This window comes from Martes martes (assembly GCF_963455335.1).
Source record: "Martes martes genome assembly, chromosome: 18".
NCBI lineage: Eukaryota > Metazoa > Chordata > Mammalia > Carnivora > Mustelidae > Martes > Martes martes.
The window spans coordinates 40,218,529-40,244,637 of NC_137906.1; the positions used below are offsets into that span (position 1 = coordinate 40,218,529).

Sequence of the window (26,109 nt, forward strand, 5' to 3'; positions counted from 1 at the left end):
GAGCCGCAGGCGGGGGGCCGCTCCCTGGTATCAGTGCCCCAGTGGGGACGCCGCCTCCAGGGCAGCCTGGGCTCCCGCGGCTGACTTCATCCCTGGAGCACAGAGGCCCCCTTGGGCAGAAGGTGTGGAACGGAGACCTTTGTGGATCCTGCCCACTTCCCGGCCGCCGGAGGGTCCCCTGAGGCCTCCAGACTTCTGCCCCAGCCTGGGGGTCCGGCACAGCCCCCCGGGGCAGACGGACCTCCCCTTGCTACTGGGCAGAGTTACAAACACTCCCGTTTACTTCACTAGGGATGTTACGGAGTAAGGCTCTCCCTGTCGCGCCAGGTCCGCCCAGGCTGGGATGTTCACCTGCGGACGTGGGGCCGGGGGGCAGTGAGACAGTCACCTGTGCACCTGCTCACACACCGGGTCCCCGGGGAGCGGCACGGCATTGCTAGGGCCTGGATGCTTCTGCTGCAGAGGCTCCCCCATACGTGGGATCCACCCTCGGGCCCAGCCGGCTGGTGTCCACACTGCAGGCTGCCACGGCGACTGAGGACGCCGGCACAGCCTCAACAAGTGGTGGGAGGGTCCCACGGCAGCTGCTCAGCTCTGCCAGGGGCCTGCCAAGTGGGCACACAGACGTGTCCGTGGCTACACCCCTCTGTGGCAGCCTGGTGGCACGATCACCTTTCCCTGCCCCGGCATGCCCAGGCCACCGCCCGCAGGAACACGTTGACAGCCGTGCCAACTTCCCGGATGTCGGGGGGACAGGATGCTGGGCTATGGGGGGAAGCAGGCACCCTCCCCTACAGCCGTGGACAGGGCTAGCCACGCCAGACCTGCCGCCGTGGGAGCAGGGGGCGTCCTCCAGCAGCTGCGGGAACCGACGGTGCCTATGGGGCTCCTGGAATAGGGCCTCTGTGCCACCAACCCCGATGCCCACATGGGCATTTAGTCCAGTCGCCCAGGGGGCCCTCTGCAAGGGGCAGGAGGCAGCCACTCCTGACCACGGTGGAAGGAAGTTCCTCTCCTTCCCAAGGTTGCTGCCAAGATAACCAGCTGCTGGGAAGGGGAGGGGGGCGCTGGGAGGGGTCCCCCAGCTGGTTAACCCCCAGCTCACACCCTCTACCAGCTCCACAGCTCAGCCCAGACCCTGCTGTCCGGACGCCTTCCCCTGGGACCACCACCCCAGGGCTTTATCTGGGGGAAAGGAGTGCAGCCCAGAAAGTCCTGTCAGTGTCCGGGAAGAAGGGGAGGACAGGAGCGGGGTCCGGGGGACCAAGGGTCCCCGCCAGGTGCAGCTGAAGACACACTCTTTGAAGTCACAAATAAAGGGCTTTCCCAGCCTCTCCCACCACACAACGCTGGCTCTGCGCAGGGAAGGGCCTTGGTCCCCTGTGGCCAGCCCCCATTCATCACCGCCGTGGACACAGGACCACTGCCCCCGGGGATGCCACCTGTCAAGAACTCCCTGGACGTGGCTCACCCAGCACCCTAGTGACGGGACCTGCCACGGCCCCTGTGGGGTGCAGCGGGACCCCGTCCCCTCCCTGCTCTGACACAGGGGCCAGCCTCTGTGCCCAGTCTGTCCCCCATGGCCTTTCCTAAATGGTTCCCTCTGCTCCGAGCCCCAGCCTCCCCGCTTGCCCTCCGGCCAGACTTTGCTGCAGGGAACCCTCCTCCCCAACTCTGTCCCCGTCCCTGTCCCCCCACCCACAGCCTAGGCCTGCGTGACTCATGCTCACTCGGCTCTGGCCGGGGTGGGGAGGCGGCATGGCTGGCCAAACATGGAGCTGTTTGTTCTCGGCCAGCGGCTCAGGGTCACACGGTGGGGGGAGTGGCGGCGGGGGGGACGGGGAGTTCAGGGGGCTGGGCTGTTCCTGGGAGAGCACCTCTCCGGGGAAGCTGAGCGGCTACAAGCCCTCTCCCCATGTGGGGATGCTCCCACTGCCAGAATATTCTTCCTCTGTTCTGAGAGCTGCTCCCCGTACCGGCGACCTGGAGACTTCAGCACCTCTGACCCTGACCTACAATGAACCCGCTCTCTGGACCCCCGGGCCCCTCCGCGTACCCCCAGCAGAGCCCAGGGCCTGGGTATGTTGTCCGTGGCTCGAGGCACAGAGGCCCCTCCCGCCCGCGTGATTTCCGAGCCAATGCAGCCACGGCACTGTCCTGGCCCGAGTGGCACCTGTGTCCATCTGCCACAGGAGGGGGGCACGAGGACAGGCAGGCCGGGCATGGCCCTGGCCACCCAGACCCCGGCACCAGCGTGAGCCTGGGGCGTGTCTGGGCGTGTGCATGCGTACCTCTCATCCCTGTGCACCATGCACGCCCCGTACACATGCACCTGAGCAGGGCTGTGTGTGAACAATGACACACGCACACAGCTTCCGGCGCTCGCCTTGAAAGGAGGGGGGCCCGTGGTTGGCTTTTCTCCTGAAGGAAGAGCCCCCCGCCCCTCAAACAACATGAAACGCTCACTGACATAGACTTCAAGGAGCCCGAGCACATGCCCACAGCTCCCTCTAATTGCACACAATTTTAAAGACCATACTAATTAGGAAGAGTGCTAATGTCTCTACTTAGCTCTTAATAAAGAGCTTGATTTGGGATTTTTTTTTCAAGGCATAATTGAGTGGAAAAGCACCCCTTCCTACCTCCCATCACTGTGCCTGCAGGGCGCCTGCCTGTGCTGGCCACGGAGCCTCACGGGGAGCCTGTCAGCCACTTGGTGGCAGCGTGCCTAAGCGCCTTGAGGGCCTGCAACCCCCCTCCCCCGGAGACTTTCCTGTCTGAAAATGGAGCTGTTTCATTCCCACTGCTCCAGCTTTCCTGACGGATCCCCAGGTCACAGCCCTGGCCTGGTTCCTGCTGGGACAGCTGAGGGCCTGCCGGGCTCCCAGGACCTGGCCACCCCTTCAGGCTGGCTTTGTCCTGAATGCAGAAGGCTGGAAGGGCCGGCCTTGCCAGGTGAAGTCTTCCCCCAGACCCTGGAAGAGAAAGGCGTGGGCAGGGGGCACAGAGCCAGGAGGGCCCCGGGGAGAGGACAGACCGCCCGCGGGGACGGGCCCTCAGGGCCTGCTCTGGACAGGAATTCTCCGGGCCAGGAATAGCAGCCCTCAGCCCTCCGCACAACTGCCCGAGGCCGGAATTAGCGACCCCGGGGGACTGGACGTCCCCTCCTTGGGAGCCCAGCCTGGAAGATGCCGTCGCCCCCCCCCCCCACCGGCAGGCCTCCGAGACCACGGCCCCAGGGTCCGAGGGAAGCTGGAGGAGGTCCTGCTGCCACAGAACCAGGCCCGGAGGGCTGGAGCCAGGGAGGCCCAGTCCCTCACAGTCTTGCCCACGCCGGCACACACGGCGACCGTGGCGGGGACATGCACCATGTGCAGACACGCCACTCTGTACACGTGGGAGCCTGGCTCACCCCACAGGTAGGCAAGGGGGCCCCGCAGCCGGGCTGTTCCCACACCCGCCCCCAACACCAGCCGCCGCCCTCCCCCCGCCCCGGGAAATCCCAGCCTCCCAAGCGTCGCCTGGCACCTGGGTACTGAGGGGACAGGCCTTCTGGCCACCTGCTGTCACATGGCCCACGGGGGCACCGCAGCCCGAGCCTCCCGCTGGGAGGGGGGCCCCCAAACCTCCCAGCTGAGATCGGGGACGCCAGAGTCCAAGCCCCACCCACCCACATGACAGATGCCCACAGGGCTCCTTCCCAGACTTTCCCGTGGGTAAGAATCCCCAGGGGCTTGGGCAGAAATGCAGCCCCTGTCCCGGGCACAGGAGGGCCACCTGGGGGCCCTGAGAGCAGGGCACTCGGACCACTCTGGCTGGTCAAAGTAGCCTGCCAGCCTCGGGGGCCACGCGCCCTCCACAGCCGGCTGCCTGCTCCGCGATTCGCCCACCACCACCACCGGGCACTGCCCTCCCGCCAGGCCCCCGAGGCAGCAGCCGCCCCACCGGATGGGGCCTGCCCTCCCGCGGGCTGAGAACTGCTGGGCAGAGGCCCCGGGGCTGCTCCGAGGAGGACGCTTCAGCAGAGTCCAAGGCTGGGTGGGTGGAGATCTCACCACTGGCAGAGAGGGCAGCATCTAGAAACTTCCGGATAAGTCCCGGGCACCGGGGGCCCCCCAGAGCAGCTCCAGCCCTCGCTGGCTCCCGAGGGATGAATGTCCAATAGACACCAGCCACGGGGGCTGCGGTCCTGCGGGCCCCACCAGCACCATGTCCCCCGCACTGTGGGAATCGGCCCCAAGCAGGACCGAGCCTCGGGCTGGCCGCAGGAGCCACAACTAGAGTGGGACGCCCGGCTCCCACCCCCGACCCGAGACGCAGCTGGGCTGCCTTCCGCTCTGAGAAGCGACGGCCAGGGACACTCGGGGTTGGGGCGCTGGTGGTAGATGGGAACACGGGGCTTTCAGATGCTTGCGCTGGGACTGGGACCGGAGGCCGCGGCAGCAGAGGCCAGGGAGCCCCCCACTGAGAGCCGGCAGGTGCCCCCCAGACCCCCAGATGCCCAGCTCTGCTCTTCCTCCCTGCGAGGGCGCTGGCCGTCCACACCCACAGGCAGTCCAGACCCGCCCGTGAGGCAGCTGTAGGATCCCCCGGAAAGGCTCCGGAGCCACGGGTTCCGACGAACCCCATCTTACACACGGACACCGGAAGGCCCGGGAGAAGCAAGCTCCTGCTCGTGCGGCAAGTTCAAGGCCCGCTGGGCACCTCTCCTGGCCCTTGGAGAGCACACTGCCCCTGAGGAGACCCCCACCTGTGCTGAGCCCAGCCCCTCGGGAAGGCCTAGGCAGGCCCCCCACACCCCACAGGGAGCTGCCTCCCCTGGCCCAGCCCGCTGGGGACCCCAGAGGCCCTCTGGCCCCGCCCCCAGGTTATTAATAGCGGTGACATTTGCAAAGGACCGCCCAGAACCTCCGATGGTGGGTTTCAACTTGAAAGCAGCAGGACTGAGCTCAGCACCCGGTGCTGCTGTCCTCGGTGCCTCCAGGGCCCCCGGGGCCCCCGCCGAGCCCGGCCCGACCCCTGGCCCTGACATTTACACAGGGCCGCCCCTGCCAGCATCCTTGGTGCGCCTGCCCACAGCTCAGGGCTGACGCCATCCCTCTGACCACGGCGGAACGCACAGAACACGGCCCGGATCTGACTGTGGCCCGGGGTCCCTCGCGTGCACCTACAGTACAAGAGGCCCCTTCCGGCCCGAGCGGAGGCGGGGGCGGGACTCGCTCATGTGAGGAATCCTGGGGTCCAGGCAGAGTCCACAGTGCCAGGCCTGAGGGGATTCCGGCCCCCTGCACCCGGGCCACAGGCACCTTCCCTGCTCAGCCACCAGCGATGGGGCGCTCCCTCCCAGCCCTGCCCCCAGCCCCCGCTGCCGCGGGCTGAACTGTGATCCCGATTCCCCTGCAGGAGCCCTAACTCCCAGGACCTCAGAACGGGCCTGCGTTTGGAAATGGGTCTCGAAGTGATTTAGGTAAACTGAGGTCAGTTGGATGGGCCCAAATCCCCTCCGACTGGCGTCCTCACGAGAGCTGAGGGGACGCCCAGGAGGACCCGGCCCAGCTATGCCTGGACCTCGGCCTCGCCGGCCTCCAGCCCTGGCAGGAACACACGCACTCCGTGGTGTCTGTCACAGAAGCTGCGAGCAAAGACGGTGGCCGCCGCACCCCTGCAGGCAGGTGTGGCCCTGACGCCCTGTCCCCACCGAGCTCCAGAAATCGGTGGTGGCCTGCTGCCCAGACGGACGGCGGGCACACTTCAGTCCCCGAGCTCTCTGTGAACACCTCCCAGACACAGGCTCGGCCTGGTCTGGCCCGAGGGGGTGCCGCTCCAGCAGCAGCCGGGTGGCTGGCCACCAACCTTGTGGGGACAGGCACCCCCCCCCCCCCAGAATCCAGTGGGCTGGACCGGGCACCACCCCCTAGATGGCCACCAGGATGTCCCTGAGGTAACGGCAGCCCCAGGCCACGGGCAGACAGAGGACCCTGAGGCAGAGCCCAGGCTGTCAGGGTGGAGAGGGCGGGAGGAGCTGGTGGGAGATGGGGGCCCGGCGGCTCCGACACAGGTGTGGGTACCTGCTCAGACTGGCCGGGGTTCATCCCAACGCGCCGGCCCCCTACAGCGCACCGTCTGCCTTCTGCCTGGGAACACGCCACGCTTGCTTCGGGAGCCACAAAGCGCGCCTCGACCTCCCTCACTGAGCACCTACTGTGCGTCGGGCCTGCTCCGGGTCCCTGGACAGGAGTAAGCACGCGAGGGCCCGCCTTCAGGGAGCCAGCCGGAGGATGGCAAGGAGCGGGTGACGCGTCCGGCAAGGACGTCAGTGCGGCGAGAACCGCTCCAGGCCTAAGTGAGGGGACGGAGGAGCGCTGGGCTGTGTGAAGGCCCGGCAGTGGAGGCAGGGGACACAGCAGCAGGGACAGGACGACCTGCGGCGGGGCAGAGCCAGGGCCAGTGACGGGGCTGTGTCCCGAGTTCACGAGACAAGCCCACTCCTCACCCCTGCGCAGCACTGGACAGGACAGGGTCCTTGGGACTGCCCACCCCACACCTGGGGCCTCCTGGGGGTGAGGGGTCCTCCCGGGCCTCTCAGAGCACAGCCTGCTCAACCCTCAAGGCAGAACAGAGCCTCAGGAAAACCCTGCGCACCGCAGGCTTCGCTCAGTAGGTGCGCCTGTGCGCACACCGAGACAGCGGTGGATCATGCACACAGTAGGGCCTCAGCCCAGCTGGGGCTCCAGATACAGGCTTCTGCACACAGTAGGGCCTCACCTTCCAGGAGTCATGCCCCCAGGAAGGCCTCCTTGGAAGGGTGCACCTGCGCCCCTGGTGCCCTGGGCCCCAGCCTCCCTGTACCCAGCTGAGAGCCCAGCCCACTGGCCCACCAGCCCCAACCGCAGGGGGGCCCTGGGGAGTCTCGCAGCCCTGTGGCGTGCCGGTCGGCCTAGCCTGGCTCCCCTCCAGCCGCCCGAGTCCGAGCTGATCCCCTAATAACTCGATCCATTATGTTGAAGTCGAGTTCCTGGAAACCAGCAGGAAAGGGGAGGCTTCTGTGAATCATCCGAGTCATTTTTTTTAAACCAACGATGGGGCACCTCTCCCCTCCCTAGGGCAACGGGCTGCCCACGCTTGCTGCTGTCCCCCCACTGCTGGTCAGGAGGCACCAGGCGCCCCGAGGGGTGGGGGTCACGAGCTCCACTGGACCCCGGGGGCCTGGGCAGAGCAGCAACCCCCCTCCAGAGCTCGCGGCCCCATCCTTCCCACCTCCGGCTTGGCCGAGGCATGGCTTCTCCCCCGTCCCGCCGCCCCGAGGTCAGCCTGGCTGGGGGTCAGGCTGTCCACCAGCAGAGAGATCTGCGAGCGTCTGTGAGCAAAATTCCATCCAGCTGCCCACGGGTGTTATTCCCTTGCCCTGGGGTCCAGTCCCCACCAAAGGAATGGCCCCAAGAAGGAATGGGGTCAAAAAGGAGGGACTGTGAAGCCCAGAGCGACCCACACAGACCCACGGGCCTGACTACCCAGTGTCAGGGTGAACCGCGGCTCCCAGTGCCCGGGCCAGGGTGGGCAGTCAGGCCCCCGGGAACTCCACGTGTGTGTTCTCAGGGACCGCGGATCCCCCTCGCCCAGACGACAGGGAACCACGTCCACCCCACAAAATACCACGTGGGAAGGCGAGGCAGACGAGGAGCCTCCCCACAGCTCCCTGACCTCACCCCACAGCAGCAGGACGGGGCCCGGTCCGCCCGCGGGTCCGCCCGGTCCGTCCGCGGGAGCCGGCCGAGGGCTCGCCGAGCTGTGAACGGGCCCCTCCTCACTCAGCCTCCGTGTCGCCACAGAAGAAAGGCTGACACTCGGAGCGGCTCACCACCCGAGGACGGCCAGGCCTGCTGCCGTCCAGTCCCGGTGAGGCACATGGCAAGACGCGCTCCCGGGGCCGTCCGTCTGCCGTCCCCTGCGGCCCGGGCACTCCCGGCGCAGAGGACGCCGCACACGGGGCTCGCAGGCCATCAGCAAGCCGACAGCAAGCACGCTCCAGCACCCCGGCCCAAGTCACCCCGAGCCAGAGGCTCCCGCGCCCTGAAGGACACCCCTGTTGCCCAGGGACCCCCCGACGGTGTGCAGTCCCTGCACCCAGAGTCCTGACTGGTCTCTGGAACCACCAGGCCACGATTCACCGCCAACACCCACCGGGACACAGGCACCTCTGGGCCCTCCCAGCCACACGGAGGGGTCCCCACGCCCCCGAAGCGGCACCAGACTCGCCCTCCCGCATCTGCCCAGGCTCCATGGGGCTGGGGCTGCGGATGCCCGGGGGGAGCACTGGGCAAAGGGACGCACGTCTCTTCGCTGTCGGAAGCCGGCGCTTTCGTGACAAATCCCGTAATTAGGGAATCCCCGGGCTCAGAGGAGCGCGGGCACGCGGTCGCCTGCTGTGCCCACATCTTGGGGTTCCCTCTGCCCGTCGTGGGGCGTGCTGCCCGGGGGAGGGGGGCCCGGCCCTCTTGGTGGGGGGGCCTGGGGGGAGCAGGCGAAACCCGGGGATGCCGAGCTCCGGGGGGAATGCAAGGGCTGTTCCCATCGGACACGTAAGGCACATTCCAGAGGATCCTTTGACACCCGCAGCCCTCCTGCAAGTATCCGGAAGCTTCCGTGGAGGAGCTCCAGAGGGTGCGGGTCTGCAACATGCCTCCGGGGGGGGGGGGGACTCGGGCAGGCTGGACCTAGGGACAGCGGCCATGGGGTCGGGGGGACGTCAGGCAGCCCGAGGCTGGCCCCACACAGCCTGGCCGGCTTTCCCAGGGACAGGGTGTCCCCAAGCCCCCACCCCGCTTCTGGCCTGGCCTTCGTACCCCCCTGCTGGCCCCCTGGAACACCCCCACAGCTGCAGGCCCCCAACTTCCAGAGGCGCCACCCCCAAGGAGTGGGGCTGCCCAGAAGGGCAACGTGCGGACCCCACAGCACACTGTCGGAGAATGGGGAGACGGACGCCAGTGCGGGTGGGGGGCACACAGTGACGCAGGCTTGGGGCGGGACCAGAACAGGGCAGCCAGGGCTGGGTCGGGGCGATGACGGTGGGGAGCGCCAGGGCAGGGGGTGGGGGGGCGGAGCTAGGCTTGGGGATGTCCCCTAGCCGGCCCAGCCTGGGGGCCCCGGGGCATGGTCTCCAAGAGCCGCAGGACCCTGGGCCAGTCTCCCCTGCCCCAAGATGCAGCTTCCCAGCCCAGAGGGACGACACACTGTGTAGCCGTGAGAGATCCCCGAGCCCCAAGCCCTCCGGTTGGGAGTTAGGACGGGGACGCCCCGAAGGCGAGGAGTGGAGGGGCGAGCCCACGCGGGGAGCAGGAGATCGAGGTGTTCACCCCACCCCGCTGAGCACCCCCTGCAGAGCAGGTGCTGGAGTCAGAGAGACGACATCGACCCCAGGGCAGCCACAGGTGACTCAGGGAAGTGGCTGAGATGCTTTCAACCACCTGGTCCCTACCCCTCCCTCCCCGAATCCCTCTTTTACGGTAAAACTCCCAGCTGACCAGAGGCCGCTGCGGAACAGCCCAGCCCGGCTGCCAGACTTCTCAGAACTCCCAGGTCCCACGAGCCCGCCCCCCACCCCCACCCTGCTCCCAGACTGCTGGCCACGGCCACGGGCCCCAAAAAGGCTGGAGGACGTGTGGAGGGGTCTCCCCTCTCGGGGAGCAGGTGGCGTGGGTCTGACCACACGGAAACACGTGGGGGGCGGGGGGCCGGATCGCGAGGCGAGGTCCCCCCTCCCGTGCCCACCAGGCAGCTGGAGAGTGCTGGAGGCGGGAGGCGCCCTGGGGGGGGGCACTGTCTCTTCCCGGCCCGGCCTCCAGAACTCTGCAGATAAACAGTCTAAATTAGGAATTAAAACATCCCTTGTTCCCACCAGCCGGCAGGCCGTATTTCAAACGTGCAGGAAACATGCCTGCTGCCTCGAGCCCCAGACTTCCCAGCCAGACCCTGCAAGATCTCCCAGCAGGGGAGAAGGGCCGTGGAAGGGGTCCCAGGCCCCTGCTAACACCGCGGTCCAGCTGCCCTGCCTAGACCTGCCGTCAGCCCCCGAGAAGACAGGAACGGGTACGGAGCTCTACCGCGGGGCTCCTCCCGCTGCCCCGGGGGTTCCCGTGGTCACGCAGCAGGCGCGGGGAGCCCTGTGACTATCCGTGAGGGGGATGTCGGGAGAAAGAACCCTCCCGACAGCCCCCTCCCAGCCCAGAGGAAGGCCTGGTGGGCACAGGGCAAAGATTCCCACCTTCAGGCACTGGCTGGGACTCACGGGGGGGGCAGACTGTGGGGACCCTTCCTCCCTGAGCTCCAATCCAGGACTCCCCCCGACCGAGGCTTCCTGCCCACCCCGCTCCCAGTGGGACATGGCAGGGCTCGTGCCCGGAACAGGGTGCAGCTCTGGGACAGAGGGTGCTCTGGGGTAACTTCCGGGCATCAGGCAGCATAACAGAGGGGCTCACCCCAGGATTCCAGACGCCTGGCCCAGCGTTTGGGGCTGTCTGCTGTGCCAGGAGTCAGCAGGTGGCCCCGGGGGAAGGGGAGGGCCACTGGGGCTAGTCCAGGGGACGCCACCTTCCCTGGGGGTGGTCCTGGGAGAGGACTTGGAGCCAAGGCAGAGGTGGGAGAAGGCGGCATGTCAGGAACGGGGAGCACAGAGGCAGGGATGAGGCTGCACCAGAGGCGGGTCCCTCTCAGAGCCCCCTGCCCAACACAGCCACCGCCTGACCGCCGCCGGGGCAGGGGTGTGTCCGCTCCAAGCTCTCCCCCAGTACCCCATGCAGGGGACTGGCCAGGCATGGGGCCCCTGCCCCTGCCCCTCTCAGGCTGCCCCCCCGACACCCCTGTCAATCCCAGCCACGATGAGCACGGCGACAGTGAGAGGAAGGCCGTCTGACCCACAGAATCCCGATGGCGGGAGGGGACACCGGGCTCTGGCTCCAAACACCAGCTCCCAACCCAGCTGCCTCAGGCCAGGAGGGTCACCGAGCCCCAGGGGACACCCGTTCACACGGCCCCTCTCCAAACGTCTGCTTAGACAGCCTGGCCCCAGAGGAGTCACGGCTGCCCAGCCTTTCTGCCTGTGATCAACGTCTCCGTGAGTGAGTTGAGGCTGACTTTCCTCCAGGAAGGAGACCAGGCAGCGCTGAGAAGCCGGACTGGGCCGGGGCGGCCGCCGACGAGCCGTGCAGACATCGGGCTCGGCAACAGCAGAGAGAGGGGCAGAGCACATGGCCAGGAGGGGCCCCTGGGTGACACGTGCAGGGTGGCCATGGGCCCCCCGGGGGCACCCACCCTCTGATGTAACAGCTGCCCTCAGCCCGTGGTGTCCGCCTGGGGAGGGGACACCCCGAGGCTCAGACACATCGCAGGTAGGGACAGAGTCCACGAGACTTCAGGCCTCCACGTCCCACCAGCACGGCCCCTCCACCCACCAGCTGCTCTTCCGAGGACCAAACCCCACTCCTCCAGCCACGACTGCACAGGCCATTACTGCCCCTAAAACAAGACCCCAGCCTCCTCTCCTCTCAGAACAGATGTCCCATGACTCCTGGTCGGGCCAGCCTGAGAAATGAGAAAGGTGGAGGCTGGGCCTGGCAGGACCTGGAGACCCAGACGCAGCCACGGGCCCAGGAGCTCCAACAGCAACGTGGGGAGTGGAGACCTCGGCCCGGGATCACTGCCCAGCAGCCCACCTCCCTCCCTTCTCTGGTCCCCACTCCCCAGGACTGCAACCCCAACGTCGATCACTCTGCCATCTAGAATTATCTAGAACCTTCCGCACATCCTCCCTGCTGTCCTGAGCACCCCTGAGCCATCAGCCCCGGGCCCCAGGCAGAAGCATCGCCGGAGGCAGGCGGGGAGCTCTCCAGGACCCGAGACTCCAGCCTGGGCTTACCTCCACATGCTGCCTGGGGGGCGGAGGCACCGGGGGATACAGGCCGCCCCCTACCTTTACCAAGGTCAGCAGTGCCCTGCGAGGGTGCTGTCGACAGAAGGAAGCCCTGGGCCGGGCCACAGGAAGCCGGTGGGTTTACTACCAGGGCCTGTGAGACCAACTGTTGCCCCAGGGAGCCCAACGTCAGGCCTGCTGCCCAGACGCTCACTGGCCAGGGGCTGTTGCTCGGGGGCCCCAGGGCGGGCTGCAGAAGCTGGATGGAGGAGGTGTAGCTGGAGGAGCCGACGTGGGCCAGGAACCCTGCTTGGTGCTCCGGGAGGCTCGGGGAGAACAGGGAGCCCCAGAGGTGATCCAGGACCATGGGGGCGCTGGGAAGCAGCCTTCCCCAGAACCTCCCAGGCCGGAACCCTCAGAGAGAGACTATGCTTGGAAAGGAACGTTTCGACAGGACAAGACATTTGGGTAAAATGGGCCTAACCCAGCGTCCCTGACGCCCTTGTAACCAGGAGGAGGAGACACAGACACACACTTGGAGCGAGCACTTGAGGACACAAGGAGCAGCCGGCCCCGTCCAGGCCTCGGTCTCGGACGCCCCGCGTCCAGCACTGGGAGACGACACACCCTGTGCTATGCTGTGGGCTGGGGTCCTCTGTCACACGGCCCAAGCCCACGCACACAGAGACAAGGCAGCACCACAGCAAGGGAGTCAGGAGAGGGTGCCCCCAGCGGCTCCCTGAGCTGCACTTAGAGCTCACCCACAGCGGAGGAGGGGCTCTCAGGGGAGTCAGGGCCCACGAAACACACCGGAAACCGCCCTGACGGAGGCCCCCCTTCTTCCCAGAGCTGTGTGAAGATAGCCTCCTCCAGGAAGCCCTCCCTGCACCATCACATCTCCTATGGGGACAACTGCACAGAGCCGCCCGCCTCCCTACCTCACACCCACTCAGGCAGCCGGAGGGTATCCCAGAGCGACTGCCGAAGGAGCCCACACCCTCCAGTCAGGAGCCTCCCCACCCGGCTGGCCCTGTCTGAGAGCCGGGCCCAGGCAGGCGGCCAGACTACCGACAGCAGGGTCCACCTGCCCCAGGTGCCTAAGCTCCAGCCTCGGCACAGACACTCAACGGGCGGGACGCAAGGGGGGGGTGCCCAGGCCACGCACCACCGTCGCCCCCCCACGCGGAGGCCCCAGCGTTGGAGCTGGCCAAACTGACACCGCGGTCAGTCGGTGTGGCATTCCGCCCACGCCTCCTGGATGTCTGCGTGGACTGGGGGTTGCCGGAAAACACCTGGCCTTGAAGGGGTCTCACCACCTCTCAGGGTACAGGTGTCCACGCTCCTTCTGGAATTTTCTCCCATCACCAGGCCTGGGCCAGACAGAGGCCTGGGTACCGGCCCCGGGGCCCCAGCCAGCTCCCCCCGCCCTGAGTGGCACACTGCTCCCCCACTCAGCATTTACCGACCCCCACTCTGGGCCAGCCCTCCCCGCGCAGCACGTGCGGCGAGCCCGGCAGCAAACGGACCCTCCACCGCCTCTCTTTCTAGCAAACACCCCGGCCGGGGGCCTCTGTTTCCCGCGGCTGCGGGACTGCACGTGGGGCCCGCGGCGGGAGGGGGATGGCCGGCTGCTCGCGGAGATGGGTGTCTGGGGAGGCTGGGGGCCGAGGGGGCTCCATTCTGGGAGCAGCCCTGCACTCGCTGAACTGCTTTACGTAAGCGGGGCCAGGCCAGGAAACCAGGAGCCCGGCTGGGGATTAGTGACAGGCATTGCCACGGCAACCTGGTTAGTGGGAAACATGTCGTCTTTGGGAGCGCTGCTCGGCAAAGGTAAAAGGAACCCCAGAGATTCATTAGCAACAGGTTCCCATGGCAACCGCTCCAAGCTCATTAATAATTTTTTTCTTATTCCAAGTGTGGGTGTTGAAATTCTCCAGAGAGCTGATGAAGGAACGGATGCCGGACGGACAGACGCGCACACGCGTGTGCACGCACACGCCTGTTACTCCCACCTGCCACCAGCCCCACCCCACCCCGAGATCCGCACAGCACACGCCTCGCCCCGCCTGGCTGGCCCCGGGGTTCCGACGGCCCCGACCTGCCTGGACGGCCCCCCACAGGGCAGCCCCATCAGAAGGGCCGCTCTGACCTGGGGGGCAGCCAAGACCACCTCCGCGGGGACACCCCAAAGTGTGTGCAGGAAGGGAGGCGGGGAGGGCCCCGCTCACGCTGCATCAGGCTGGGCATCGTGCCCGCTGCTCGCCGGCTGCCTCCTCCGGGACGACCGCCAGCGCCCCCACAGAGCTCCGCAGAGACCCCACGTGCGGTGGGGCTGGGGCTCAACAAGCAGACGCCGCCTTGGAAAATGCGGCAGCAGGTCCCAGCACAGCTCCACACAGCAAGTCCGCTCTCGGGCGCGCACCCACGAGCACCGACATCAGGGCCAAACGGTGACCACACGGCTGGTCTGCTCCCGGCGCCGCACAGGCCGGAAAAGCCCGAGAGCTGACGTTCCCACGGACGAACACGCGTGGTCCGTCCACACAGCGGGACGGGGCTCAGCCACCAACAGAACGGAGCCCTGACAGACGCTACGGCGTGGCCCCAGCTGGAGAAGGCGACGTTCAGAGGCCACGGGAAAAGAGCCACACGGCGTGGGATCCAATTTCTAGGAAACACGCAGAAGAGGCACGTCCAGGGACACGATGAGATCGGGGGTGCCAGGGGAGGAGCTGGGGTCCCTCTGGGGGGAGTAGAACGTTCCAGAGTTGACAGTGAGGGCCACACAGCTCTGCGGGTTGTAAAAACCAGACAACTGTGTGCTTTCTGCGTGAGTCGTGCGAGGACACATCTGTGACAGCACGAGCCGGCGTGTGCTCGGAGTTCCCGAGGCCGCGCAGGGACCTGCACTGGGCCACACTTTCCCGTCGGGACACAGAACTCCAGTGCTGCGCACCCCCGGGGCTGACACCAAGGCAGGGGCTCCCCACAGCGAACAGGGCGACTGCTCGCCTCCAACCCCTGCCCCACGGTTGGCGGGAACTGGCGACCAACCCACGCGGCGTGCACACCTGCCGCAGGCGGGAATGTGACCCAGAGCCCGGCCACGGCCTCCTGGCACGGCAGGGGCCCCCCGCTCCGTCCTGGCCACGCGGGGCGGTCGGGCGCCCCGAGAAAACGTGACAATGCAAGCACTCCCTGACACTGAGAGGTGGTTACTGGGTCTGAGGCGGCAGACAGGACGCTTCTCCCGGTGCTGCCTGTCCGCGAGCCGGCTCCGGAGCAGAGGGACGCCGAGACCCGCGGTCAGTGGGCGCATGAGCCGTCCCGCACTGCACCCGCCTGCTGCCAGTCACGTCCCAGCACGGCCCCTGACCCGATCCGGAGTCGCAAACCCAGGGCCCTGCTCGGTCATGCTGGATCCGGCCCCGGAGGAAGAGAAGGGAAGGTCGCGGGGTGGGAGGCCAGCAAATCTCTGGACGTGGCACACCAGGACAGGGTGTGTGCAGGGACGGAGGCCCCCCACCCCGGTGTGCTCAGGTGTCAGCCTGGGCCCTCTGAACCCCCAAAGCCAACACCCTCCTCTCTGCCCTGGTGCCCCCTCCCCCGGGCCCCCCCCAGCCTCTGCCCGCAAGCTCCCACAGCCTGCGTCCCCTCCTTAACCAAGCGACCCCCGTTTCACAGTAAAGTTAAAAAAAAAAAAAAAAAAAAAAAAGGCAAGCTCTGGAACATTCAGAAACGTCAGGCACGCCCGGTTCTAAAACGTGACACCGCGGTCTGTGGTTGTGGGTCTGTGAGCCTCTGGCCCCAGGCCCTCCAGCGGGCCACGTCCCTGGTGTGGATTCAGACTTCTACAGTGCTCCCGGGCAGTGGCCGGGGCCCCCAGCCCCCAGGCAATCCCAGCGAGCGGGGCCAGGCGGAGAGTTCCCAGACGGTGGCCCTGTCCCCCTGCAATCGGACGGTGTCCTCCCCGCCGCGACTCTCCCCGACGCGCCCTCTGCCAGCCCCTTCCCATGTCCGGCCCCAGCCCCCAGCCCCCAGCAGCCCCCCTCGGCCTCCGGGGGGCAGGCCATGCGCCCCATGTGAGCGGTCCTCCAGGACCCGGAACGCCCTGCACCAGGTCTCCCCGAGGCGCCTACAGGGCACTCCAGCTCAGGACTTAAGGGGCTGGGCCTGCCACGCCTGAGGGCACGTCACACGCGTGCCAGACACGGCAGGCCAGCTCGGGGCCAGGTCGCACAGCCGCCCTGCCAGCAACCTGTGCCCCAGACCGCGTCCCAGTCCACATCCACGAGGCGCTAATGCAGGCTGACTCATCAGACTGCGGCCGGCTGGGGACCGGTGCAAAGACAAAGGGACGCAGCGGGCTCACGAGGCCACGTGGCCCCCACCTGGCCCAGGGAATGTCCTCTGGGCCTCCAGGCATGGGCTCCACCTCTGCGGGGGGCTGAGGCCACGGACAGGCCACACAGACGCCCAGTGCCCCCGCCTGGGCCCACACCCCAATGCCCTCCATACCAGGTCCTTGGGCCACCGCCCGTCACACGGCTCCCCAGGGCCCACGTGCCACCTGCCCACCCCTCTGCCCACAGTGGCCCACAGCCCAGGAGCAACCGTCCCCCGGACCTGCACACCCTGGCCCCGCAGGGCCTGGCTCTCCTCCACCCTCCCCACCCCCATGACTCAGCCAAGCCCTGCCGCGGCACCCCAAACAAGGCCCCCGGGAGCTGGGGCTCACCGGGAAGGCAGCACGCCCTTGTCACCCAAGAATGAAGGGGCGCTGGGCTCCGGGGCCGGAGGAGGGTCCTCAGGGGGCCGCCCCCAGACTGGAGACAATCTCTTCTCTGGCCACTCCCCAGCCCCTCTGCGGCTTCTCGGAGGGGAACAGGGCCAGCCCCCAGAGTCTCTGTTGCGACAGGGTGGGTCCTCAGCTGGCTAGCAGTCCCTGCAGAAAGTGTCCGCCCGACCACAGGTCTCAGGATGGGGTCATGCTGGGCTCAACCTGGGGCTCTGTCTCTGGTCCTGACACTCTATTTGTGTGTCCCTGGGGCTGCAGGGACCTGCGGGGGCGGGGGAGGACACTGGTCCGAGGGCCTCGGACTCCCAGAGGGATCTCTGTGGGGCTCTATCCTGGGGGGGCGGGCCAGTCCAGAGGAAAGGGACTTGCAGAGCTGACATCGGGACAGGCCCTTCCCTGGGGAAGCCCCCCCCCAGCAGCCCGGAGGACGTGGGCACAGAAACAGGCGCCGCCCCTGCCCCTCCTCACCGCGGAGCCCGGCCTCTGACACCCTGCCAGGGCCCAGAGCAGGAGGGATCCCCCAGGCTCAGAGCCCAGGCCTGCCTTGCTGCCTGCGACTTCAGGGGCACACACTCCATCCACCCCAAATTGCTCCGAGTGGCTGATTTCACGGTCGGTTTTCCCTCTCCCCGGGTGGCTCGTCAGAGAGTCTGACACGGCCCAGCTGGCATGACTCATAACCTAACAAGGACTCCCTCCCGGTCAGACATCCAGCACCCCCTCTATCTCCCTCCGGGGGGACAGCAAGAGGGCACGCCCGGGGTGTGCGAGCTGCGGCAGCAGGAGTTCAGTCTGGAGGTGTCGGCATGCCAGGTCCTTCTGGCGGTCCCCCCGTTCCAGTGGCCGCAGGAAAACCTGAGCAGCACGGACCCACGACCCCAACTTCCCATGATCTCGTGCCCGGTCTGCCTCTGTCTTTGCTCCTCTCCTGAGCACACGGCCACCATGCCAAGGACGCCCCACTGCAGACTGACCTCGTCTCACCCTGGTTAGGCCACAAAGACTCAACCGCCATGGAAATCCACGTTCTGAGGTTCCTAGTAGACGTGAACTTGGGGGATACTAGTCACGCCAGTACACTGGCTCCCACGCACTACCTGGAGTGGGCGACGTGCACAGCTCCAGAGCCCCTCCCAGGTGCGGTGCCCCCGCCTGCCCCTGACCCGGGCTGCCCCACGATGCCCTGCCGCAGAGCAGGGGCGCTGCCACCTTCCTGCTGCTGCTTCCCTCCGCCCCCGCCAATAGCTCCCGGGCTGGTAGGGACCCTCCCCGGGCCAGCACCAAGGGCAGGGCCCAGAGGACGGGCCCTAACCAAGTTCCGAGAGGTCACCCAAAGGCCACACAGCTGGGAGAGAGACAGCTGGTCCCAGACCCTCTGGGTCGCCCGAGGGGCAGGAGAGGTTCAAAGGTCGTCCCTGGGGCACCAAGTGGGCAGCGTGGGCTGCGGCCTCAGGTCTGGTGCCAGGAACACCCGAGAATCTGGGGGGCTTGTTCCCATAGGCACCACCCAAAGGCCATCGGGGAAGACCCAAACCCTGCCTGTCCCCGACGGCCCGGGCCTGCAGCCCAGCTCCCTGGCCATCCTCCCAGGGGATACGTGGCCCTCCGTCCACGAGCCAGCGGGTGGTCCCCAGCTCCCCGCCCCCCGGCCAAGACTCGATGCTACCACTCCAATGGCTGGAGACCGAGTAGTGATGGGGACCAGGACGCAGGCCCCTCCCTCAGATCAGAAAACACAACCCCAGAACGAGCCCTTGTCCACCACGGCTCTCAGCTTCGGGGTGGGGACCCAAGGGGCCCCAGCCTCCGACACAGGAATGAGGTCTGGAGCAGGAGACCCCCCAGGCTCAGACTACCGCTCCTTCGCTCCGTCGGACTTCAGGGACACACACCCTGTCCGCCCCAACAGCTCCGGTCTTGCTAAAGAACCCCCCCTCTGCCTCTCCCTCCCGCGTTCCCATGTCCGCAACTGCACACCCCACACGCAGTCCGGGGATGGGGGAACCCAGGGGAGCCCCGCGTGCTCTCAGAACCGGGGACGGCACGGAGGGCAAACCCAGGGGTCTCCGAGGCCCTCTCCCTGGCCAGCAGTGCACTGGCCTGGGCCCTTCACCCACTGATCAGGGTCCCCGGTGACCCCATGCTATCAGTGACCAAGATGACAATCGGGACCCTGTGAGGAAAAACCAAAGCTGGCATGGGGCCACCACCAGGCTACAGGAAGGGGTGCCAGGAACACCTAAGGAATCCTGGAAGGCTCTGGGGCCCTCCCGGGATGAGGGGGCTCGGACTTCGGGCCACACACCCTGCAGAGCCGGTGTCGTCCCCACCTCTCCGCCCAAGGCCCTCAGGCCACCCAGGAACTGAGACACAGGGTCCCGCTGGCGGCCACACCCTCCGCACCAACGTCCCCAGCGTCCAGGGCTCTGACCTCCCCGAGTCTGGGAGTGGGGGAGGCACCGGCAGAGCACGGAGAGAGAGGACGGCATGACCAAGCAGGCTGGCCGCGGCTGGCCAAGCACGTCTCAGCACCCGTGCCAGGGTCCGGCTTCGCTCAGCTCCAGCAAAATAGGGAACGGCACCCGGCCAGGAGAACTCACCTGCTCCGGGCTCTGAGCGGGCCAGGGGAGCTGCTGGCCCCTGGGCACCCCGAGCATGACGGCCCAGCCCACCCACACCCACCCCTGCCGGGCCCAGCACTCTAACGTCAGTTCCCTCTTCTGCGTGAGCGGTGCGGTCGGCAGACGCGGAGGCCGGGCCTGGGGCCGCCCAGCATAAGCGCGTCGGCCAGATGTCGACCAGATCGCAGGCCCACCTGTACCAGTCTGGACCCGAAGCCATCGCCACGCCGGGACTGAGACTTCCACGCCTGGGGACAGCACTTCTGCTGTGCAACACACTTGGTCCTCGTGTGCATTACAAAGAACGCAGGGGGCTCTTGGTGCCCCCGAACGCTCCCCCACCCAGGAGCGGCTCCGGGACTCCCCTCACAAGGCTGCCGGCTGCTGGGGCGCACGGGGGGCATCACGCCCACCCTGCGCACTGATTTCACGCCCTCATCCATGGTCCCACTAATCACAACTCCAGGAGCCAACAACCCCTCCCGGCAGCCGGGGGGGCCGGGGACACACAGCCTCACCTCCCCTGCACGGCGTGCGTCTGTTCCGGGGGGGCCTGTGAGCAGAGCTGCTACTCACTCAGCGGAGACGCGCAGCGGAGGGCCCCCATCTGTCATCTGTGGCAGGCACGGTGCTCTGGGGACGGTGCCCGAAGCCGCTGCCAGCTCCCAAGGGCTGGGCTGTCTTCCTCTGCACCCCATCCCGTCTGGGAATCCAGACCTTAAATAACGATGTGGGGCTGTCCCCGGACTCCACTCCCCCATCTCCTCCCTGTGACTCAGAAGTGCTCCTGTTCCTACCTGTATCACCACCGAAAAAAGAGCGTAACCGAGTCGTCGCGACCCTAACCCCCCACCCACTTGCCGTGGAAAGAGAAAGCCTGTTCCTGACCAGGCCTCTGGCGGGGAGGGGGGCAAGAGGAGATGGGGAGATGGCGGGAGAGGGGGACAGGGACTGGACACGAGGACACGTGGATGCAGAGATAACATTTCCCCCCTGACCTTGATGGCTTGGGGCCGAGGTCTGGCCCCTGAGAGTCCAGAGAGCAGGCTGAGTGGGACAAGCACAGCCGCCCTGCATTCCTCTCCGGGACGCCTGATAGGCTAGCCCATCCCCCGCGTTCCCCCACATCCTGACCCTGGACCAGGAGTCCTGCCAGCCACTCCGGGAGGTGCCGTCTGGCCCGCTGCACCACAGGAAGGCGCAGGGAGCTCCCTGGACCCCTCTGAGGGCCGTGCCATGCCAGGGAGGACAGAACACCCACAGGGTCTGAGAGGGTCCTCTGACGGGCTGGCACCCGTTGTGTCCTGCCTGGGCATCAGGGGGGTGGGGGGGCACTGGCACCTTCCCGCCTCCTGGCATCTGTCCCTGCAGCGCCCTCCGTCTGCTCCTCCCCCCACCTCTCCTCTATTTTTTCCTGACCGTGGTCCCCACATCACCGCTCCCTTGAGAGGTGAGTCCAAACCGCACCACCCCCCCCCCGGCCGCAGAGCTCTTCCCTGAGACACGGTCCAGACCCACCATATTCACAGGCCTCTCCTGGCCTCCCTGCCTCCCATCACCTTTACCTCGCAGCAAAACCCGAACAGCTCCAGGCTCACGGATACATCCCACCTGCCTCAGGACCTTTGCTTGTGCCATTCCCCTGCAGGCGACATTCTTGCTCCATATCCTCCCACAACCAGTCTCTGCAGCCACTCAGCTGCTGCGAACTCCCCAGCCCCCAGCCCCCAAGAGCCGCTATCTGGTCCCCCCAGCCCAGCGCCTTGCCTCCACCGAGATCAGGCCAGCGGAGCCCTGATGCAGAGTGACCGATGGCAGGACACGCTGAGCACACAGCGGGAGATCCCCGAGTCCTGCGGAGAACCACAGCAGGCCCAGCACAAGGACCAGCACAGAGCTCAGGCCAAGAGAGGTCTGTAGAGTGAAGAGAATTTGCAGCCCCCGCCGGGCTCTGTGCCCCCAGGGACCCCAGGCCCTCCGCAGGGTCCAGTTGGACTGCAGATGTGGGGACGGGGCCACACCTGGCCTCACCACGGCACACGCACACCCCATTTAATCAGTGCTTCCCGACCTCTCCCGACTAAGCAGGCCGCCAGTAAGCTCAATGAACACCCACCATCTGCTCAGCTCAGGGCCCCAGAGGTGCCCAGATAGGGACACAGGAGAAGAGAAAAATCTAGGCCACAACCCCTCCTGGACCGTCCCAAGGAAGCCGCAGAGACACAAGAAGCCAGGTCCGTCCCCGCAGACGGACCTCAGCGCACACTAACCCCCCTTCCACTGCCTGCCCCCCTCAAAGGCTGAGGCTGCCACAGACCCAGACTTTTCATCAAAGACGGGTTCCCAAAGACCAAACCCTTGCGCCTCCTCGTGGGAAGCAGGAACCCTTATAAAACCCACAAAAATCTTCCCGCTCTTTCTCTACTACAGCTCCTATCCACCCACACAGCCCAACCCAACCTCACTTCCTCCAGGAAGCCCTCCTTAGCAGCTCACAGAACCCAGGAGAGGGCACAGAACCCAGGAAAGAGTACCTTGCTGTCCAGGTCTCACTCAGGGGCCAACGAGAGGTCAGGTCCGCGTCCAGGGACACCCCCCTCCCACCAAGCCCTCCAGAAGCAACCACGCTAAGAACAGGGCTCCTCCGACCTGCCTCTGGCAGGGATTCAGACCCGCCTCGCCCCGCCGCCCGCCCCAGCGCTTGGGACCAGCAGTCTCTCTGTGAAGCCCCCCACCATACCTGTCTCCGCTCACGCCGGCCTGGAGAGCAGGGACAGGCCCGTCCCAGCCAGCACACGCTCAGGGCTCAGCATGTGCGTGAACGAACAGCGGCGCAATCCAGACACACGGAACATTCACCGTCCCCCTTTGCTTCTTTGATCAGAAAAAGGGAGCCACTGGGAGACTGGCCTGCGGCGTGGGGAGCCCAAGGCCCGTGCAGACACACCATGCCCTGGCCAGCCCACAGAGGTGAGGCCCCCCACTCTGGACACACCCCTTCTGCCTTCACAGCCCCTCATTCTACCAGGCACGGGATGGCCTTCCCATTGACCCACCCCAGGCCCGTCCAGCACCTGTTTCAGAACCTCTCAAGGACTCCCCATGAGAGGCCAGCCTGGGGACTCTGAATCCAAGCAGAGACACACGAGGGTGCCAGGAGAACAGAGACCCAGGTCCAGAACAAGATGCTGGCATGAGGAGGGGCTTGGAAGGGGAGCACCCCCAGGGCTCCGTCCCCAGAGCACACGAAGGAAGCCCTGTGCGTCAGGCAAAGTGTGCCGGGGAGCACGGCCACAAGGTCAGGAAGGTGAGCACAACGTGTAACTGTCCTGCTCAGTTCCGGTCTGCGGGGGCGGAGTGGGCCGCAGGATGGAGAGAAGGACCAGGCCTGTTCTAGGTCAATGCCCTCAGTATCCTCACCAGGACACCCACACCCACCGTGAGCCCCGCGTGCTCGCAGCAGCTGGACGGCTAGCAGCAGCTCTCATGAGTACAAACTTGGACTGGCCCAGCCTCGCACCCCTGCCCAACACAGGGACCTGAGAGTCTGACCGGGCTCCCCCAGCTCTGCCCTCCAGCAGCCACGTGACCTTGGTGTGTCCTCTGGCTTCTCCGAGCCCTAGGCTGAGGCGCACCCTGTACCTGGCCCCTGGGAGGTGACTCCTAGAGGTGCGTGCCACCCAAGCCCCCAGGGGCCTCCTCGGCGCCCTCCTGGTCCCTTACACCCTCGCTGGGCTGCGGCCGGCCTCCCCTGGTGCCCCCTCCCGAGCAGTGAGCGTCCCCAGAGGCCCCACGGGCTGGGTGCTAGGACACAGCAGCTGTGCAGCTGGCAGACAGGCGCGGAGTCAGGAACCCAGGGGGAGCCCGGGCAGAACATAACCCAGCCACGCGGGCTACAACACACAGATCCCACCCACCTTCCTCTATAAATAAACCTGTGTAGGAGAAACAGCGCTTGCCCCGAAAGTTCCAGCGCCGCTGTATTTTCAAAAAGCCAAGTCAATCGATAAGGACGCGGGCTGCCCTTGTCGGCTCCCCGGCTGCACGTCGGGAGTCCCCCTTAGAGCCCGAGCAGACCACGCGGTATCGTGGGTGCTGGGGTCACCCCCACGGGGGTTCCTGAGAGCTCCGGGGCTTGGGGAAGGCCCCTTCCCGCGTTCCAGTCGCCGACTGAATCCCGGTGTGGGGCTGGGACGTTGGCTGGGACTGCGCCAGCCTCCGTCGAGTGTGGGTTCCCAGAGCAAACCCAATTATCCCACTTGGCTCTCTGACTTTGTCCCCTGCAGCAGAGCAGACAGGGAGCTGGCGGCGGCAGGCGCACCCTGTGTGTGCCCGAGGCCAGCCCGCCGAGCCGCAGGAATCCGAGCGCTCCGCCGAGCCGCGCAGAGGCCCCATGGGCTTGCCAGGGGAACCGGTCCCCACCTGTCCAGGCGCGCGGCTTATTTTAGGTTTGCCCCAGAGCCGACACGCCCCCACTGCCTCAGCCTGGCGTCTGCTGGAGGTCAGCAGCCGCCCCCACGAGGCCGAAAGCTGTGCCGTGCCCACCCTGCCTGACAGATGCAGGATTTCCAGAGAACACAAATCAGCGCCTCCCGGGATCTGAACCCACCTCCCGCCAGTGCCATCCCCCTCCAGCCCGGTGGCCCTCCTGCTCCCAGAGCGACAAGGCATCCTTCTCCTTGGGTCACAAGGACGCACAGAGATGGGGACGCCACCACAAGGCCCGGCCGGCCCCATCCCCCAAGCCGCTCTGGCTTCACCCTACCTGCATGACCACCCCCGCCCCCACTCCCCTACATGGAGTCACACACACGTGCGCCTGTCACACATGCTCAGGGACACAGAACACCCAGCACCCCTGGGTCAGACCGTCACACTCCCTCAGCCTCCAGAGCCCGCAGCAGCCACACACGGGGCTGTCAGCGGAGACAAAGCACAGGCCCCACTCGGCTCTTTCCCTATCTGGTCTCTGCACACGCTTGGAAATGCCGCACACGCATGCAAAGCCGACCGTCAGGCCCGTCCCAGCCCAGGGTGCTCAGACAGACACGGCCCCGTCACCCGCCAGGACACCCAGCCACGCCACCTTCCTGCCAACCGTGAGGTGCCTGGGGCCATCTCCAGGATGGAGTTCCAGAGAGGACGGACCATGCCGCGACATGGGGGAGGTGTCGCCCGCCGGCTGCCGAGGGTGCAGGCGGCCAGGCCCTGAGCTGGCCACTGGGCTGCGACCACGGCCCCCTTTTTCACAACCGGGAGCAGAACCGGACTCGGCCGATGTTTGGATTTGGAGAAAAAAAGCAGCGTGGGTTTTATACTTTTCTTGGTACAGTTTCCTCTTTTACATTTAATATTTATACAGTTGAACACACAAGGTAGGAAAAATATACACACACGTTGCTGCTTTAGCCTCTGTCTTGATTTTGATAAATAAAGTTTACTTGCAGGTCCCCACCTCGGTCAACCCCCACCCCCTGTCCCTGTCTGTCCAGGATGTCCAATCCCTCCAAGGCAAGGGGCCTGAAGGCACAGCACCCCCGGCACGACCTCCTGAAAACCGGCTCCCACCACCAGCCAGAAGAACCAGAAAGGCAGGACCCCGGGCCCTCCAGAGCCCACCAGGACAGCCCCAAACACCATCTGCTGGGGGGCCACCAAACCTGCCGCCTACATCCCAGAAGTGCCCCCTGGCTGCCCCGACACCACTCTGGAACCTTCTCTGAAAGTCTGTGCCACTCTGGCTGGAAGCTGAGAGGGGGCCCCATCCTCCAAGGCCAGGAAAAGCCCTAGGGGAAGGGACTGGAGCGCACAGAGCCAGCTGCGTCCCTGCCCCCCACCCCCAGCTGCGCATGACTTAAATCAGCCCCAGCACGGAGTTCAGCCTGGAGAGGAGAGTTCACAGCCAACGTCACGGCATCTCTCCGTGGAAAAGGGCCGGCAAACTCGCACCGCCTCCCAGCCCCACGGGTCTCCCGCGACGCTCTGAAGCGCAAAGCACAGGCTAAAACTTCGCTCCCCTTACTCTGCTTCCCGCCGGCCTCCCCTTCCCCAGCGAGGGTCCCGCCTCTGGCGGACACTTTGTAAGCCCACGGGGCGGCACTCCCGTCCTGACCGCCACCCAAGAGGGCACGACTTCCCGCGCGGCCGACCCCGTTGCCCTCCAAGCTCGCGGTGGCCTCGCCGCTTCTCCCCCACCCTCTCCCATCCCGCGCTGGCTCGGCACGGGGGGACACCCGGGCCGGGGATGGAGCGAAGCCCCCGCTACCGTCACTGCCCTGCCCTGCGCTCCCCGCGCGCCCAGCCCGCTCCGGGTCCAACGAGTCCGGCCTCGCGGGGGCCACGCGGAGGAGGTCCCGCGCGCTGGACCCCCACGTCCCGCCCCGCCGCAGCCCGGCGGCCCTGGAAGGATATGGGTTACAGACCAGCCGGAGACACCAGCTGCGCGGCCGCGTGGTCTGCCCGAGGCAGAAGAAGACCGTGGCCGCCAGCGCCGGGTACGGGACGGGCTGCTCCTCGTCGGCGCCCAGCTCCGCGCCGCGCTCGGCCGCCGGGCTCTCGGGGGGCGACGCGCCGGGCCCGGACCCCGGCTCCGCCTTCCGCCCCGGCACCCCGGGGCTCGCCGGGGACGCCCCAGCCGCCGCCGCCGCCGCCGGGCCCGGGGCCGGAGCGCCCAGGGGCACTCGGACCTCGTCGGCCGCCTGCGCGCCCTCGGTCATGGTGGCAGCGGGCAGCACCTGCGGGGTGACAGGCGGTGACCGGGACCCGGGAACGGCACCCCTCGCCCG

The 26,109-nt window shown here is 66.9% G+C and overlaps 1 protein-coding gene across 1 annotated transcript in view; it reads right to left on the bottom strand.

Moving 5' to 3' along the window:
- Positions 1-26,040, bottom strand: part of CACNA1H (calcium voltage-gated channel subunit alpha1 H) — a gene marked incomplete at its 5' end in the record, with an annotated part of 55,421 nt that extends 29,381 nt beyond the window's left edge. Inside the window, one exon of the mRNA XM_080830403.1 lies at positions 25,736-26,040. Coding sequence (XP_080686529.1) covers positions 25,736-26,040 — 305 coding nt within the window. The remainder of the gene's footprint in view (positions 1-25,735) is intronic.
- Between the last annotated feature and the right edge of the window lie 69 nt (positions 26,041-26,109).